This window comes from Paroedura picta, chromosome 9 (assembly GCF_049243985.1).
Source record: "Paroedura picta isolate Pp20150507F chromosome 9, Ppicta_v3.0, whole genome shotgun sequence".
NCBI classification, from domain to species: domain Eukaryota; kingdom Metazoa; phylum Chordata; class Lepidosauria; order Squamata; family Gekkonidae; genus Paroedura; species Paroedura picta.
The window spans coordinates 65,791,206-65,810,379 of record NC_135377.1 but is presented as its reverse complement, the minus strand read 5'-3'; the positions used below and the strand labels follow the sequence as shown (position 1 = coordinate 65,810,379).

Genomic DNA, 19,174 nt, shown 5'->3' with positions numbered 1-19,174 from the left:
GCCCACAGCACCTTCTTTTGTGAATAGAGAACTGTGAGTTAATGGATGTACATTTCAATGCATCTGATGAAGTGAGTTCTGACTGACAAAAGCTCACACTAATACATTTAATCTGCCTTTAAGATGCCACTCAGCTTCTATTTCCCCATGCATATCTTTTTCTAGAGTTGTCTATGACAGGCATTGGAGGCAATACAAGTTTCCAATTAAAAATGGTATCTTTAAGTATGTGACTTTATATTAAAGGAAAAATTACATTGCTATATATCATTAAAGACAAAAAACATTATTTATTTACAGTATTTAGATTTTTATACCGCTCTTCCCTACGGCTCTGGGTGGTTTACATAAAACATTTTAGAACATTTACAGAGAACAATAGCAATATAACAATAACAGTAACATACCAACTAGAATAACTAGAACAAAATTTCAACAACAACCTCGGTAGGTTTGACCTCTCCACCTGGTGGAAGAGCTCCCTTTTGCAGGACCTGTAGAATTGTGGAAGTACAGGCAGGGCCCTGATCTCTTTGGGGAGCTCATTCCACCAGGTGGGGGCCAGGACTGAAAAGGTCGTGGCCCTTGTTGAGGTCCAACGTGCCTCTTTAGAGCCAGCGAGCCGCAGGCTGTTGGAGGTGGCGGTGCATAAAGCTCCTCTAAGGGTATAGGCAAGGAGGCAGTCTCTCAGATACACTGGGCCCAGACCGCGTATGTCCTTAAAGATGATTACCAAAACCTTAAGCTTAATCTAGAATTCAACTGGGAGCCAGCTGAGTTCTTGCAGTACCAGCTGGGACCCTCCTAATGAATTACACACTTCAATTCTTCTCTTGACTGTTCCCCTTGGGCAAACCAGGATGGGTGCACAAGTGGCAACGCTGCTCTCCTCTTGGTAGTCTCTCCCAATCTGTCCCACCTCTTCCCACCTCCACAGAAGCCCCTGCAGAGTTAGCCTTGTCCCTCATATTACAATTCTGCAGGTAGCTTCCCTTACATGGATGCTCTTGCAAGAAATTGGACTTGAATCAATTATGGAGAACAATCCATTATATTTAAGTGTCAAATATTTGAGTCCAGGATCACACTTAATACCAAGTTTTATTCAAGATATTCAAGCTTTCGTGTGCAACATCCTCCTATGTGTATAGCTGAGGAAATATTGCTTAATTATAACTGATAAAGTGTGCATGCACAGGAAAGCTTACACCTTGAATAAAACTTTGTTGGTGACAAAGCTTGAGTCCAGGGGCACCTTTAAGACCAACAAAGATTTATTCAGAATATAAGCTTTCGTGTGCACACAAAAGCTTACATCTTAAATAACACTTCGTTGGTCTTAAAGGGGCCCCTGGACTCAAACTTGATTCAAGCACCCATGAAACAGCCATTCTCCCGCCCCTAACCAGGGCTCCTTTTACGCAAGCGCAGACGGGGCTCCTAGCGTGCGCAAGCTCCTGCCGCTGGTCCCTCCCCAACCAATCACCGGAGCCGAACTGAAGCGGTCAAGAGCCGGGTCTAATCATCTCTGTGCGTCTCTCGTCCAATCACGGCGCAGCTTGTTGCCTGACGTGCCGGCGAGCCTCTTTCCTACTTTTCTCGACTAAGATGGCGGCGGCTGTAGGGCTGGGCCAAGGCGCCGAGGAGCTGAGCTTACTGGAGAAGTCTTTGGGGCTGAAGAAGGGGAACAAGTACGGCAGCCAAGGAGAGCGGAAGGTGAGGGGGACAGGGGGTTGGCCGGCGACGTTGTGCCGTGCAGGAGAAGAGAATGGAAGGGTTCCCCATCATCCACCGCGCGTGAAGTTTCGGTTACCGGTTTCCATAGTATTCGATCTCCTGGCTGAAGTCTTGCCCACCGCGCATGCGCTTTCCGTAGAATTTGACAAGTTGAGCCCCCCGCCCTCCACCGTTGCTCTGTATGCCTCTACTCACGGTTTTATTGGAACGGCAGAAATGCTTACCCTTGGCTTATTAATACAATATGCTTGCAGTTAATTTATGATCAGTTTAGTGTCAAGTAGGTAGCCAGGTTGGCCTGAAGTAGGGGAACAAATTCAGAGTCCAGTGGTGTCTTTAAGACCAGCAAGGCTTTATTCAAGTTCTAAGCTTTTGTCAGGCAGTTAAATGAAAATCGTCAGATCACATAGAGTAGGAGAAAGGTAGTCTTGGTTTACTATACAGCATAATGAAGATGCTTACTATATATATAGCCGTTATGGGTGTACAAACTATGTCACCACTCTTGAGCCTGTTGTCTCAGATTGGCATAGTGGTAGTAAAAGTGCCATGCTGTCATTGAACTCATAATTTGTTATTCTCTCTTCAAAGAGCTCAGTGCAGCATCGTGTTGTTTTTTTCCCTTTAACTTTGTTCTATCTTTATATTATCCTTGAAGATAAATTCAGGTGGGTTACCATGTTGGTCTGAAGCAGCAGAACAAAGTTTGAGTCCAGTGGCACCTTCAAGAGCAACACAGTTTTATTCAAGATATAAGCTTTCATATGCTTGCAATATCTGAAGAAGTGTGCTTGCACATGAAAATTTAAACCTTTAACAAAACTGTTATTTTGAAGGTGCCACTGGGCTCACGCTTTGTTCTACATTATCCCTGTGGGGTAGGTTCAGATGGGCAGCCATGTTGGCCTGAAGCAAATAGAACACAGTTTGAGACCAGTTTTGAGCCTAAGACCAATTAAGTTTCATTCTAGCCCTCGGCACACCATAAACTTTGTGGAATTGGGCAGGATGATGCTTTGGCTTAGTGGTAAAACATTTGCTTTGTAAGCAAAGGTTCTCAGGTTCAGTTCCTGACATCTCCATTTAAAAGCATTCAGGCAGCAGGTAATCCTGAAGATTTCTAGGTGGGATACCTTTGCCAGATTGATAAATAGGCCAGTGCTCTGAATTAGGATAAGGAAGGTTCACGTGTCACCATAATTCTTTTTGAGATAAGATTTATATTACATATTTGTAATACAAATCTAATCTTAAAAACGTTTTGGTAACTGGCATTGCCAGTTAAAAGGATGAGGTAGTTGGTAATATAAAAAACCTCTACTTGACTCTCTGGAAGCCACTGCCAGTCTGAGTAGATGATACTTTTATTTAATAATGGTTTGTCTTGGCATAAGTGCTTGCAGAAGGATTTGAACCTAGGCCTTGTTATTGGTTCAACTCTTAACCATTAAACTACACTGCCCTATTTGCTTTTCCTCCTCTCAGACCTTGTGAGGCATACATTATATTTGTATGCATTTGTTATATAGATAGATCCCATCTTGAAAATATTTTGCCAGTGTATTCTATTTTTATAATTACTGTACTTTGCTTTTGCTCTGTGCTACAGGAGGTAGGTTCCTTCAGTTAGCAATGATAGGAGAATAATGGGGGCCAGCTCCTCAGTCAGCATCTCCTGACTTCAGCAGAGTGTATTTCTCCAAGTAATCAATGGTGAGGAGCTGCAAATTGCTTTTACCATTTTATTTTAGGACTGTACCCTTTTCCCTGCCAAGTTAGATGTATATGTTTAGTTTAGGATACATTTCAGAAAGCTGTCTCTTCAAGTGATAATTGCTAAGGAAACCATAGCCTCTTGATTGCACTATACAATTAAACTGAACCTGATTTTTCTGGTAGCTCTTATGACAAATATCCTCTTCCCTACCTGTTTCTAACTTATTTCTTGGAATGAGAAAGCCAGGAGTTCTTTGTGGGTTATACTTCAGCAGGTATATTGTCCCAGTTTACAAATTATTGCCCATTTAGAACTACAGGGGCTATCTGCAGTGCAGATATACAGAAGCTTCAGTTCAATTTAGTAGCCATATCTTCTTTTCAGAGGGAATGGCAGCTCTATGGCACTTCTCAACAAGACTGGTGGGGTCCCATGAATGGTAGGGTCCCATGTATATATGCTGATGATGCTTAGTTCTTCCTTCTGTTGGATAAGCAGCCAGTGGCAGAGCTCTTGGCATTATCCCAGTGCTTGGATGTGATCATCTAATGGTTAAGGAGGAACTGGCTGAAGTTGAATTAATCTAAGGCAATCTCATGTGACTGGGAAAGCCTGAAATGCTAGCTGGAGGATCACTTCCAAGACTTGGTGGTGTCCAGTTGACAGCTGTAGACTATGAAAGAGCCTTGGAGATGTGGTTAGGTTCTGTGCTATAATTGCATAAATAAGTAGCACAGTCAGGGTTTTTCCATCTACACCAGGCTTATTAGCTTGTTCTTTATTTGTCTGGGTTAGACCTTGCCACATTGGACTACTGCAATTTACTCTACTTAGGGCTACCCCTGAAAATGCTTCAAAAACTGCAGGTTGCTGATCGGAACATCATCATGGTCAGTTGATATTACTCCAGTTCTATAGCAGATGCTACCAGTTAGCTTCCGGATCCAATTCAAGGTGGTGTTGACCTTCAGAGCCTTTAATAGTCTGAGACACTTATACCTATGGGACCGCCTCTCCTGTTATGACCCCCTGTGCTCCATTCAGTCATCATCTATTCTAGGGGCCTCTTGCAAGTGTTGGGCCCCAGAATGGCTTTGTAAGTTGTTACCAGGGGAAGGACCTTCTCAGTTGAGGCCCCTATTCTGTGGAATGCATTCTTGGATGGCACCCATGCCCTGCCAGAATTTTCCAAAGGGGATGCATTATTTAGGTTCACCTTTGGTGGATAATCACGTTTGGGCCATTTTAATAGTGGCATAGTGATAATTACATATTTTAATGTTAATATATTTTGTTTTACATTATCTTTTACCTTATTGGTTTTAATGTTGTAAGTCTGTGTGAGACCCTTCATGTGAGTGGTGACTAAATTAACCTAATTAATAATGTTTCTTCAGAAGGCACCGCAAGGTCTGCCTGCTTATCTGTGTTTTTCAGGGTCTGAACTGGGGGGTATTTTTAAGGGGAGAAAAAGGAGAGCTTTGGGGTTTGCTGCTTTATTTTCACTTTTAAACTGAAAATATTTTGGTTGTTATTGTATGCTACCTTAAACAGAGAGTAAAAAGGGGATATAAATGCTTTAATAAATAAACAACTGAAATATTTCTTGTTTATTTGTTCCTGAAATAAGCTTAATGTATGATTGTGTGACTACTGCCAGGAACATCCTGCTTCTAAAAACGAATATGTCTGAGCAAGTAATTCATGTGATGTCATTCGAATTCATCAAATTGGGAGCATGTTTTCTACCTAAAATTAATCCTAATATTTTAATCAACATGCAGCAGCAGTCTGTGGAGACATAATTGGTGTCATTTATTGAGCCAGCTTGTACTGGCTCAGCTGATCTTGGATTTCTTTAGGCCTCCTTTTGTTTTGTTCAAAATATTAAAGGAATGTTTAGAGGACATATTTAAATGAGTTTTTATTTTTGTTGCAATAGGATCATTTCTTTCCTTGATCTTAAACCTGTTCACAACAAAGCTTCATTGATATTTATATTGACTGACTTCCAATATATGTATTTAGAATCAGGATTTATAATTTTTTTTAAAAAAAGAAACTATGTTAGATGAGATTTGGGTCTACAGAAGTTCATCTTTTGTTCTGTGTTGGTATTGCTGAGTCAACTTAATTTTTCTCTGTTCAGATTCCGGTACTACAGACAAACAATGGCCCCAGCCTCACAGGATTGACCACTATAGCCATGCATCTAGTCAAACAAGCAAAAAAGGACCAGCTGCTTGGGAGTACTGCAGAAGAGAAAGCAATTGTTCAGCAGTGGCTGGAATACAGAGTAACACAAGTAGATAAGCAATCCAGTAAAGAAGAAACTAAAACAATTCTGAAGGTAACTTAATTTGTTTGGACTTCTGGGTGAATAGGCATTAGCTTTCTTGTTTTTTTGTATTATTTATTTGTGTGTTTCCTAGTGAGCCAAAATGGCAAACTTTGTATTATTAATATATACTGTTCTGGTAATCAAATGCTGTTCATGTTAGTACTCTAAGAAAAGGAGTAGGCACTAGCTACTAGATAATCATTCACCTTTGACTTATGTTCTTCACAGGTGGTGGTGGTGATGACATGGCACGCTCACAATATAAATTACTTTGGAAAGTGACAATTCAGATGGGTTGGTCTGAAATAGCACAATAAAATCAGAGTCCAGTATCACCTTTGGGACCAACAAAGATTTATTCAAGGCGTGAGCTTTCGAGTGCAAGCACTCTTCCTCAGACTATGGACTCCCTTCGATATTGAACTCTACTGTGATTTTATTTGGAAAGTGCTTTTCCAAAGGTCTGCAATAGAACAGCTAGATTTGTTCTAAGCTAACCTGTTGCGTTTTTTATTGTGAGCTCAGTTTGGCATTGATGCATACCGAAAGAAATATGTGATTCCCAATATTAACAATAGCATGATCATTAACAGACTTTCACACCTTAAAGACATACAGTAATGCATTTGCAGGAAAACAAAATGGCATCTTTGTGCAGATGTTGCTGAAAGAACTAGGGTTTTTTTTCATGGGTGTTATACATTTAAATTGCTCCTGTAGATCTAGGAACTTTTGGACCACTGTTGGATAGTTCTGAGTAGCTTTGATTTCACCTTCTGCAGTTCAAAGTTAAAGTGATGGCACACACAGAGCAGGCTTCTCATAGAAAGAAAGAAAACATGGAGGCAAGTGGTCTAGGGCAGGGGTAGTCAACCTGTGGTCCTCCAGATGTTAATGGACTGCAATTCCCATGAGCCCCTGCCAGCGTTTGCTGGCAGGGGCTCATGGGAATTGCAGTCCATTAACATCTGGAGGACCACAGGTTGACTACCCCCCTGGTCTAGGGAAGGCTGAACATTTATTTAATGTTTTTATTTATTTATTTTATAATTGGGTTTATAGTCTGCCCCCTCTCACGAAGTCTCAGGGTGGCGTACAACAGTTGAGAAAATCCAAATATACATAATATAAAATAATAAAAACATGAATATATAAAAACTAAATTATGTTTAAATTACTCTGTCTTGTCCTATTACATCAGATAGTTTAAAAAATTAGTTTTAAAATGTCTCAGAATATTTCTCCCTGGATTCTAGATCTTTGCCATGGACATATTGTAAATTAGTGGCCTGGTTAAGATACTTGCTTCATTAATATTGTGATTATTAATTATAAAATCTTTAAAATTACTTTTGAATGCATTGATTATACCTCCATATATTGGTCCCCATTGCTGAATCAATATTTTACCCCCTTCTCTAAGATCAAGGTGTCTTTAATGTCCTGAGGGCCAAGGGGGGAAAGTACCGTTTCGTCAATCTTGATTTAAAATACATACCTGCACACATATATAGTTGGTCTCAGTAGTATGAACATTTATAAGTTAAAGGTAGAGGAAATGAATTCCTCAGTAATACATTCAAAGTAGTAGTGAGAAATTTTCACTAGATTGGGTAGGGGGAGAGTGGTATTTTCCGTCATGTTGGGAATTTTTTAAAGTCTTTTAGTGGGAGTTTTAATGGGGGAAGTTAAGACTGCTGTTACCTGCCACGAGCCTTGCAGGGAGTGGCAGGAAATAAATTGAATAGTAAGGTAAAGGTAAAGGTATCCCCTGTGCAAGCACCGAGTCATGTCTGACCCTTGGGGTGACGCCCTCCAGCGTTTTCATGGCAGACTCAATATGGGGTGGTTTGCCAGTGCCTTCCCCAGTCATGACCGTTTACCCCCCAGCAAGCTGGGTACTCATTTTACCGACCTCGGAAGGATGGAAGGCTGAGTCAACCTTGAGCCGGCTGCTGGGATTGAACTCCCAGCCTCATGGGCAAAGCTTTCAGATGGCTGCCTTACCACTCTGCGCCACAAGATGCTCAAATTGAATAGTAGTAGTACTTTACCCACGATTTGTTTGGCAAATAGTATAACAAGCAAACGGGAGGTGTTTGAATGGCTTTTATATTCTTAGGCAGCCTTCCACTGTATCTTAGTCAGGTTATGAGACTTCAACAGCATGTATAACTTGGTGGGCCAGAAAGGGCAGGCTAGATGGGAATTTGGGGAATATTCAGAGATATACTGTTCACTTGGTTGCTCTGTTTTTCTGTGCACATATGAACACAAATGCTAGAGGGGAAAAAGAGAAACGGAAGAGATTAATCCTTTGGTATTGTGCCCTTGCAGTACATTTAAGCAATTGTATTTTCTTCTAGGATCTTAATTCATACCTTGAAGATAAAGTATATGTGACTGGCAACAATTTTACTTTAGCAGATATCTTAATGTACTATGGACTGCACCACATCATAGTGAGTAAAATTGTTACAATCTTGGAAGATAATTTATCCCTGTAAATATTCCTAAAGTATTGTAATTTCAGTTCATAATGTTTCAAAGGATTTCGCATGTGTGTTATATTGGAGGTGATTTCTAATTCCTGACAACCTTCTGTATTATGGCAGGATTTGCTGTATTTCATGGGTAGATGTGGAAATTTAAATTCAAAGTGCATAAAAGGATTTTTAATCAAGCTAAAACAACTAAAATAACTAGTTTAAGAGGAGGTAATGATTCATCCCTATTCTTTATTTCATTATGATTAAACCTTTTGAAATGCTTTCATGCTTTATAGAGACTTTACCAGTAGACGCATTCATAGAACAAGAAATGGCAAAAATAATCAAGCTGGATATTGTCAGTAATGTTAACATGAGTGAGAACTTGGATTAACCCAGGTTGCCAACTTTATATATTTAACTAGATTCAAAGCCCATTTGTGAGAACGGGCTTTGAAAGCCCCCCCCCCCCCCCCCGGTGTGCTCCTAGGCCCGAGAGGAAGGCCTCCGTCTTCACTCACGGTGTCCTGCTGCTTCCCCGTGGCTTTCTGGCCTGTCCTGGTGAGGGCCTAGAAGCCTTTGTGGCCTGTCCTGGTGAGGTTCTAGATTGTGCCCTCACCCAATTGGCTAGAACTGCTGTCCTGGTGAGGGGTCAATCGGATTGGCCCTTCACCCGAACTGGCCCCACCCACTCTCCACCCACTTAGCCCTTAGCCAAATTATGAACACAGCAAAAGCTGTATAAAGATGATAGTGATAACCTTAAGAAAAATGAAACTGAGTAGTAGAAGGATCCACTGTTTTTATTAGTTAGTGCAGAAACTTTCTTACAGGGAATGAAATCAAATAAAAAGATCTAATAATGGTGAAGCTTCATGTTTTGTGATTTAATGGGTTGAGTGTTCTGTAGTTTGCGTAAGTGTTTATATGGTGATAAAACAGCTCTTTCTTCTGTTGTTTAGGCTGCCCTTACAATTCAGGAAAAGGAGAAATACATTAATGTGTCTCGCTGGTTTAACCATATTCAGCATTATCCAGGTATCAGACAACATCTGTCCAGCATAGTCTTCATCAAGAACAGACTTTATAATGCACGTTAAAAGATCAAATGCCATGTTTGGTCTTGAGAAATGGAAACCATCATTCGAATTCACTAACAAGCAAGCATTGTTCTGTCTCTTCCCCTGTGTGAAGCTGAACAGCCATTGCCTGAAGAAATAAAGTTACAGCGACTAGCTATCTAGGAATGTAGACCATCTCAAAACAGTTGCCTAGCAAATTCAACAAGTAAAATGTGAATCATGTTCAGGGGGGTGGGGGGTCTCCCAAGAAAGTCGGCCATCATTTTAATCACACAGACATGTAGAACCTTGGCATTTATTGTAGGAAAACGGAAATCTACATTACTGCAAGATATGTTGCTGTGCTATTTGTCCAAATTGTATCATGCATAGTACTTGCCTGTATTTTTCTCCTGTGGATGTTTACACGAATTTTGTAAAAAGGACTATTGTGGAGGGGAATCTATTGTGCCAAGGATTGTGAAAAAGAGAAATCAAATGTATTGGTAGAAAATCATATTTATGTGATAAATTATTTTTTAAGTTTTTTAATTTGGGGTTTATTTTATTGAAAAAATGCAAATTGTTATGAAAGATTAAAATGTCAGAATATTCATGTTAAGAAACATTTCTTTTGATTCTAAAACAGTTAAACTTGACTTGTCATGAAATACTAGCTATGTTGTAACTGTCTTTAAGGGGAGGGATGCTTGAAGAGTTCCCCATTCCTTGACCCTTTCTTTTGTATATAAAACCACCTTGGTCCTCCAGAAGCCCCTACAGATCTTCACATGTAAGAACCTGGGATCAACTTTGTTTGATTCTCCTTGAGTCATGTGCCCCATTACATGCAACAACCGTATATGTGCATTTTAGTCAATGTAGCAGTTTTTGTACATTCTAGTAAGGGAATAAGGTGTCTAGAGGAGCAGCCCTCCTATGTTTCATTGGCTGCATTTAGGAACTGTTCCCTGCAAAACGGTATGCCATTGGATATATATCTATCACTATTGGTAACATGGCTAATACCTGAATGGGAAGATGTCTGGAAATCACTTTACCTGTTAAATTATTCAATTAGGCACTGGAAAATTAAAAGCTGTTTCCCAGCACAGTACAGTGGAGAACGTTATTCGTAATGGTCCATTTTGCTTCTTAGTATCTGAAATTGTCACATAATTATCTTCATTTGCATAAATGGGGGCTAGTGTTCTGCATATTTGAGAACAGAAAGTGCCTTTTGAGGAAATGAGGGATGCTTACAACTGATGTTGGTATGAACTTTTAAGAAGCTGATTTGATTGTAGAGTGCAGAGAGATGCTTTCCCAGCATTGACTAAAGTTGGTGTAATTAGCTGAATTTGAATTCTGATGAGCTCAGGAATGGGGAGAAATGACTTCTGCTGATTCTCCTTAATGCTTTCAGGCACCAACTCTTTGCTTTCCATGCAGGAGTTGCAGCAGGAAGTGCGGTATTGGAGGCAGGGGATAGGCTCAGTGCTGTCCATTACACTCATAGTGTTTTGTATCCGACCCTTTGTTTTTTCTAAGCTGTTTGTTGTGCGTGATATTTCAGGAGCATGGCTTTCTTTGTCCTCCAGCCCCACCCCTTTCCAAAAAACATTTTTCTTAAGTGTAATAAATATTGGTTCGTTTCTTATCTTTGCTTTGTTGCTGCACAGATTTATGAGAATGGTTGCTTAAAAAAACAACTTATTTTCGCAGCATTTTCCGAACAGAGATGCTCATTGTTAGTGCTCGTCATTGAATTATTTGCATAATTGCCGCATCTAAATTCACTCAAGAGCCTGGTATGATGTTGTCTCAAGTACGTGCCTCTGGGATGCAAGGTCTCTGCCATATGGTGTGGTGATATTCCACAACAAGATATTCAGCAGCAGGATAAATGTTATCAGTGTGCTAATAAACTGCCAGTTGTCACTCCCGCTGCACTAAAGAAGAGTTTGACTGAGTCAGGAAATGGTTGTAACTAATAGAACAGAATTATGCTGCTGAGATGGATATTCAGATAACAAACCTCCTCCTTCTTATGTTAATTTTAACCATTCTGAACATGTATAATTATCCTTGCCTTTTGCTGGTGGGAATAAGTTACTTTGTTCAATAAATATGGGATGGTCTCATGTTTGAAGGACCCTTTTAAATTAAATGCATACAGAATGTAGCCAGGAGGGGGTTGATAAAGGCACCTATATGGAAATGTTATCAAAGCTGCTGTTTAGAATGTCAATGGGTTCTTTCTCCTCTGCCAAAATAAAGATCATGCATTGTGACTTCATTACATTCTCTTGTTTAATATCCCTTTGTTAACCACTTAAAGCAGCCTTTCTCAACTATTTTACCATTGAGAAACCCCTGAAATATTCTTCAGGTTTCGAGAAAGAGGTGACACGATCATGCAGAAAATATTGTTGGGAAGCACAGTTTGTGTACTCACCCACCGGGGGCCCCTCCCCTTCCCACCCCCTCCAAGCCCATCATCAATGGGGGGGGCAGATCAACATGACCATATGTCGTCGTATCACCCAATAAATGTTTATCAAATCTAAAAAAATATATTTAAAAAATAACTCCCCATTTAGGAAAACCCCAGGGTTTCACAAAACCCTGATTGAGAAAGTCTGACTTAAGAGTATTTGTAGCAGCCCCGATTGTGATGACAAGTGCAACTCATCCTCCTAACTGGGGGAAACCTTGCTGAATACATCCCAACTTGTTTAGAAGGGTTATGTTAGCCTATTTCAAGCAGCTTTAGTAGCACATTTCCTGTTTCATGCTCATGTGGTGTCAGTGTATGGATAGAATGAAAAGAACTAAGGAAACAGTATTTTGCTTCCAAATTTCTTCATCTTCCTTGATGACAGGTGACCTGTTTGATTTGAGTCCAGTAGCACCTTATTAGAGACCAACAAGAGGGTGTATGTTTTTGGGAGCCAAAGTTGCCTTGGTCAGACAGAGTTGAGTAGAAATGGAGATCCGAGTCCATTTCTTGCTGCTGTGTCTGACAAACATAGCTTTGACTCAAAAGCTCACACCCTGAAAACCTTGTTGGTCTGTAAAGGTGACATGGGACCTGAAGCTAACTGTTCTGCTTCCAGCCAACAAGCCTATCCTGAGACTATCCTCACCAGTGTAGTGGGTATTCCATTCAATCATTATACCTTCCAATACCAAAATTCATGAGTGAGTTCCTATTTAGCAGTGAAATTACTAAATTTCTAATGAAATTGATAGTTTATGCCAATTATACAGTAGGGGGGGCCAAACTGGCTCTCTAGATGTCCTACAAACCACCAGTAGAAGATGATGATGGTCCATCACCTAACCCTAACCTCTTCTCCCCATACAAGTGCTTTCTAACTGGGAAAGTTTATTCTGAGGTGACATGAGTTTTGCGCTAACAGCAGCAAGGATGGGGTGCTGCAATGGGAAGGGGAAAGGGATGAGTGTTGTCTCTCTCGTATGAGCAGAGCTCTGTTCATGGAGGAAAAAGAACTTCACCTCCTTCCCTGCTGTGGCTACCTAAGCCATGCAGCTGTTACCATACACAACCCCCTCCAACCAAGGAATAAATTTTCACAGTGATTGTGGGGAGAGACAGGGAAGATCCTTTGCATCTTGAATCCATGGAGTGTGAGATTGTGACTACACTGGCAGTTTCTAACAATTTCTTCCAACATATTCCTCAGAGCCCCCAGTTTCCCAGGAGACACATTTTGTGGAGATCAGTGGGATGTCATGGTAAAGTGGGAAGCAAGGACTATTGCACTGAAAGGAAATTTAGTTTGGATCCAAGAAAATTATTTTTATTTCAGTGAAATGTTTGACAGTGATTTTTTGTTCGCAATCTGGTTTAGTGCAGGCTACATATGATACGATACTACCATCGTGCAGACTCCCACATGATCAGAGAGCCATACTGGTAGAGTGCACATCGATGGCTCTTTTATCAGACTGAAGGAAGGTTTTGAGTATTCTTCAACATTCTTATAAATGAATTGGGTGAAACCATAGAGAGAATCTTACTATATGTGCAGACAATGGAAAAACTGAGCGGGAAAGACTCCATAGAAGACAAAAATAAATAAATCATAAATTCCATTTAATGTGCACTGCACATTGAACACCTTTCTATGGATTGTTTATTGATGACCCAATATGCCTTTTCCACTCTTCCTTGAACAGCTTGAACTTTATCAGAAAGCATTTGTACATCTAGTACATCATCAAGTACTAGAACTTATATAAATCCAAAGAGCAGACTAAGGAAGCAACCCTAAGATCTATCTAAGGAGGGATTCTAGCACACATAGTGCTAATGAAACGCTTATCAGCAGCACTTGTGCCTTGAGTTGAGCATGATTGAATTCTGGATTACATTTTATCCTGTTTTTCTGTTTTGTAAGGTTATTTTGTATATTAATGAGACAATTATGAATATGTGGTGCATTGTGATGTGCACTATATGAGAATGTAATATGAATCTGAAATAGAAATTATTTTTTGCAAAAAGGGAAAAGAAAAAGCATTTGTAGGAAAGTAAAACTAGTGGAATCTTCCTGCTTTGTTCCATTGTTTGGAACGGTAAATAGGGATTTGTATTTCCACACTACATGTTTTGGATGGTGGGTTTAAAATACCCGAGCTCCCCAGCTTTTGAGTAACAGGGAAACGATGTTATAGATTGGAGAATGAGCTGCATTTTGCAGAAGTGATTACTTGTTGCTGTTTTGTCTTGCGTTCCTGCAGGCACAACCTTTATTTCCCGAATCAGTAGCGACTGCAATAATTTCAGCTCCTGCTGGAGCGCAACCCGGCTCATCCTTCACTCTAGAGAAAAAAGGGAGGTGAGCATTCTTTTTTTTTTAATATTATTGTCATTACACCTTAAGGATTCCCCTTTCCTTTTACTATGTTACCTTAGACGCTGTTAGGAAGATTTGGAGCCATTAAACTTTCCCTTTTATTGGAAGAACTAAATCTCTTTCAGCATTTTGCAGCCCCGTGATCTAATGTGACAGCTCTTCTGCGATGTCTATTCCACTTCAAAGAGGCAGGTAGCCTAGGGCCAGCCAGCTGTATTGTGGATTCCGCAGACTTGGCTTGCCGTTTCTGCTGGGTGTCATCTGTCTTCTTAGTCTTGCGGTGGGTAATTTTTTGTCCTCCCCTAACATCATCTGCCTGAGCAGCTCTTGCCCAGCAGGCCTGTCTGTCCAGGTTGAGCATCAAATACAGTAACCGTGTGACTAATCTGACAAGGCAATTCCTCCAAACAGCGAAGCCCTAGGCTGGCTTTGACCAGGATCGGCATCACAGCCCACAAACTCCCAACAATCACAACCGTGGTCTCACTCTTCCACCACAGATGCTGCCCATGGACTTATTCTGTTCACGCAAAGAATGTCTCCTTTCGCTATCCTCCGACACACCCACCCCCCTGCAACCCTTTCTCTTAAAGGCCGTCATTCCGATTCCTTGCATCTTGTGAGAAGTCTGCCTCAACAGGTTTGAGTTTCCCTGCCTGTTGCCGACGTTTGACTCAAACGCCGCCACTTGGATGAAACAATCCTTTAGTGGATTATCGTTGCTAGACAGCCTGTGGGGCAAATGACAGGGCTCGGCATGTTCATCCGGAGCTTTTGCAATCCAGAATGCTGCTAACGCTAATCGTAAATGGCAAGATGATCCCTAAAAGAGAAAGCGGGTTCCATGGCAAGGCAAAAGTGACACAATTTATTTAGTAAATCCTCCCCAAAACTCCATATGATGACTACATATGTTGATTTTCATGCTTGTAGCAATAAATATCCCTATAGCTTTATGACTTGATGGCGGTTTCTTACAAACTGACAGGTAGTGGATTTAAAAACACTGCCTTTTCATAACCACTGCCTCTTATCCCTTCAGTCTATATATAAACACACACATACACAATCATGCACACAATTAAATCATAGGAAAGCTTCATGAGCATCCAAACTGAAACCAAAACAATTATTTTCTTACAAAGGAAAAAATTCTACAATGTGGTTCTAAAGATCTTTTCATGAAAATGCAATAATATTGGACCTGATAAAGTATAGTCCCGTAAGTTGTTATATTTTTCCCTGATGCAGAAATCATCTCTAAAAAAAGAAAAAGGATGTACATTGTTATGTATGATGAACTATAGCATGTTAATTTTGCCATCAATAGCTGTAAATTATTGTTTCTTTTGCCGACACAAAACAAAGCTTGAGTCCAGGAGCACCTTTAAGACCAACAAAAAGTTTTATTCAAGGTATGAACTTCCGTGTGCATGCATACTTCTTCAGACAAGAGAGAGTAAATTAGCAATAAATTAGTGTGCAGCATCATGAAAATATCCAACAAATGTGCAGTATGATGAAAATGTTTGGCAGTTTCAGAGCCTTGCTAGAAGAACAAGCCAAGTCTATAAGGTTATCAGAGTTATTGGTCCTTTGGGTTCGACTCCGGTTCAAAAAATATGGTCGGAGAATAAAAATGTCCAGATGAGTGATTAATGGCTACTTCAGACCAACATGATGACCCACTTGAACCTGTGCAAAATAGATACTCATGCAGGTGTGAAGGCACAGCGGCATTTTCCTGCACAGAAATATGATTGATGTGACAGCCTCCAGCATCTAAGAATGGTTTGCTCTAAAGTAATACCCAAAAATTATTGTCCACCTAGAGAAGAAAGCAGTCCAACAGATCAGTATCTTGACCAATAACAAGACCCATTGCAACAGAAAACGGTAGGATAAACAAGCAACTGGCCATTTGCCATGAGTAAGTACCCAAACAGTACCTGACTGCTCCACCAAGCCTACTACGTATGCATGTTCTATCCCTGTTCCCAGCTGTTCCCAGATCTTGCCCATGTATACTGCCACTGAACCACCCCTATTCAGGGGAAACAAATCATAATAGCAATGCATGAACCATTCGTGGGAAAAAGCATTTTCCAGATACTTGTGAATTGTTTTGAGCAGGTTTCCCAGAGAGGTATCATAGAAATATTCTAAAATCTTTTTTCATTAAGGGGTAAGTGGGCGGAGAGTGGGCCGGGCCGGGCCAGGTGAGGGGCCAGGGGAAAGGCGCGTTGTGCCTTCCGTCCGTGCCTGGATGGACAAGAGTTCTAACCAGTTAGGTGAGGGCCCAGTCAGAAGGCACGCAGTGCCTTCCGAGTGGGCCCTCACCAGGTCAGGCCAGGAAGCGGCGGGACACCATGAGTAAACAAGGAGGCCTTCCCCCTGGCCCCAGAGGCACACCCGGGGCCTCAAAGAGGCCTGGGGTGTGTTTCTGGGCCCGGGGGAAAGGCCGTGCCACTGCTGGAGGGGAGGGGGGAGGGAGGCCTTCCCCCCAGCCCTAGAGGCTGAGGGTGTGCTTCCAGGGCTGGGGGAAAGGCCGGGCCGACATGGGGGGAGGAAGGGGGGATGGAGGCCCTCCCCTGGCCCAGGAAGCCTTCCCCTGGCCCTGGTGTGTTTCTAGGGGGAGGAAGGGGGGGATGGAGGCCTTCCCCTGGCCCTGGTGTGTTTCTAGGGCTGAGGGGAGTGGGGGGAGGAAGGCCTGGAAGTATACTCGCAGCCTCAAAGAGTCTGTGGGTGTGCTTCTTGCCTGGGGGGAAGGGCGGGCCGCCGTGGGGGGGGGTGGGAGGATGGAGGGCCAGGGAGGGAGGGGCCGGGCATGGCTTCCCCACGGCCCCATAGCACACCCGCGCCCTCCCTGGGCCGCTGGGTGTGCTCGCCATTTCAAAGTTCGTTCTCTTTTTTTTTATTGCCCATCTCAGACACTGCCATCTCAGGGTAGTGAACAACAATTGAAAAAAACATATAATTACGACAAAAATATAAACTATAAAATTACAGATAGCTCCCAGCACCCAAAATAGTTACTGAGATTAATCAGCCAGTTAGATGTATGGAGAGGTCAGGGGGAAAAGAGGGAAGGCAGGAGAGACCAAATTTATTTGGGACATAAAACTAGGCATATAGCAGGTATTTTTACTAGATACTTACATTAGCACAGCACTCTCCTCCCCCCCATCCCCCCATTGGACAGAGAGTTGCCACTCTTGGGGTTTTAATAAATTTTAATTTAATTAATATTTAAAATGTTTTAATAATAAGGTATGTGTTAACTAATTGCATTTAACAATATTGTGAGCATCCCCAACACTTCAGGGAAGGGAAGCATAGAAGTGTGACAAAATATCTTGTTTTTTCCGATTTCTTCTGCTCATGTGTTGTGCAATGTATTCACACACGACTCACTGCTTACGAGAGCAGTGTCTTCAGGCAGCAGCAACAAAACTAGACTAAAAACTAGAAAAAAAACCCTGTCTTCTTATCCCATAACTTCTAAGATGATTCAGGAGTCTTTGGTGAGGTACTTTGTCAAAAGCCTTTTCAAAGTCCAGGTATATAATGTCTACCGGGTCACTATTGTTTATGTGGTTGTTTTGTACTTTAAATCAGGGGTAGTCAACCTGTGGTCCTCCAGATGTCCATGGACTACAATTCCCATGAGCCCCTGCCAGTGTTTGCTGGCAGGGGCTCATGGGAATTGTAGTCCAAGGACATCTGGAGGTCCACAAGTTGACTACCCCTGCCTGGCAACTCTAGGCAAAAAGAGATGTTGCCGAGTGTCATCAGAACAGCAAAGGCATCCAACAACAGGCTTGTATATGATCTCACCAGCAGCTTCATATGTATCAAACAGGAAAGGACAGGATAGATCCCTCTGAAGCACCACCTGGAAAGATGGTGAACTGACCACTCCCACTTCTTGAGGCCTCCCTGCTGGGAACAGCACACCACAAAAGCAAACACTTCACAATAAAAGACAGAGTATGTTTCCGTATGATCTACAAGTTTCAATGTATTTTGTCATTCTCTAGGAAGATCTCTGATCAACAGTTTTTCACCAGCCAATCAACACAAAATGAGATAAAACCATCTCTGGAGTTTCAGTCTATATCGTAATTGGTTTGTTGTTGTTAGGTGCGAAGTCATGTCCAACCCATCGCGACCCCATGGACAATGATCCTCCAGGCCTTCCTGTCCTCTACCATTCCCCGGAGTCCATTTAAGTTTGCAATCGGAATTGGTAGTTCAACTCAAATCCAGATGATTTTGCCTACAAAGTGAATAGCTGACTCCACATTCAGAGAAAGATGCTGAAGATTGCCATATGCACTTTTACAATGGCTTGAAGTCAGTGGGGCTTGCAATCCTATATGCACCCATTCTCAATAAAGATGCACAGTACTGAGCTGTCATCAGAAAAGAGAAAGGAACAACGAGGAATCCCAGACCGGAGGTAATCGTAGCTGGATCCAAACAACATTAATAAACCCTCCTCTATTTGTGAAATCCTGTTTCTGTGACATTGTATTGTTTCTATTTTGTTTAATTTTAGCTAGTGTAATTTGTTGATTTTTAGCTAGTGTAATTGGTATTGTCCCTTCTATGTACTTTACTTTTTTTACACTTTATTTTTGCACACAATCTTTTTAAAATTATCTTTAATGTTTTTGTCGTACACATCAAATCTCCAAACAGAAGGGAAAAACATATAATTAAATGGAACCATCATGGCTGCAAGTCTGCAGATAATCCTCTATAAAAGGTTTCCAAATATCTACAAATAAGTCCATACACAATTGTCATTTATATGCTATACACAATACATCCAGATGTTGAAAAGGTGGTAAGGTAATCAATTAATTGCATTATGGGACATGGTTATTATCTTTCCAGCAACATTTTATGTATATATGACAGGTTTTTATTTTATAGAT

At 41.3% G+C, this 19,174-nt stretch overlaps 1 protein-coding gene across 1 annotated transcript; it reads left to right on the top strand.

Moving 5' to 3' along the window:
• The first annotated feature begins 1,522 nt into the window (after nucleotides 1-1,522).
• Nucleotides 1,523-11,644, top strand: EEF1E1 (eukaryotic translation elongation factor 1 epsilon 1). The gene is made up of 4 exons (XM_077353161.1): nucleotides 1,523-1,716; nucleotides 5,604-5,804; nucleotides 8,162-8,257; nucleotides 9,247-11,644. The coding sequence occupies exons 1-4, from the start codon at nucleotides 1,609-1,611 to the stop codon at nucleotides 9,382-9,384; spliced, it is 543 nt and encodes a 180-aa protein (XP_077209276.1). The 5' UTR covers nucleotides 1,523-1,608; the 3' UTR covers nucleotides 9,385-11,644.
• The last annotated feature ends 7,530 nt before the right edge of the window (nucleotides 11,645-19,174 follow it).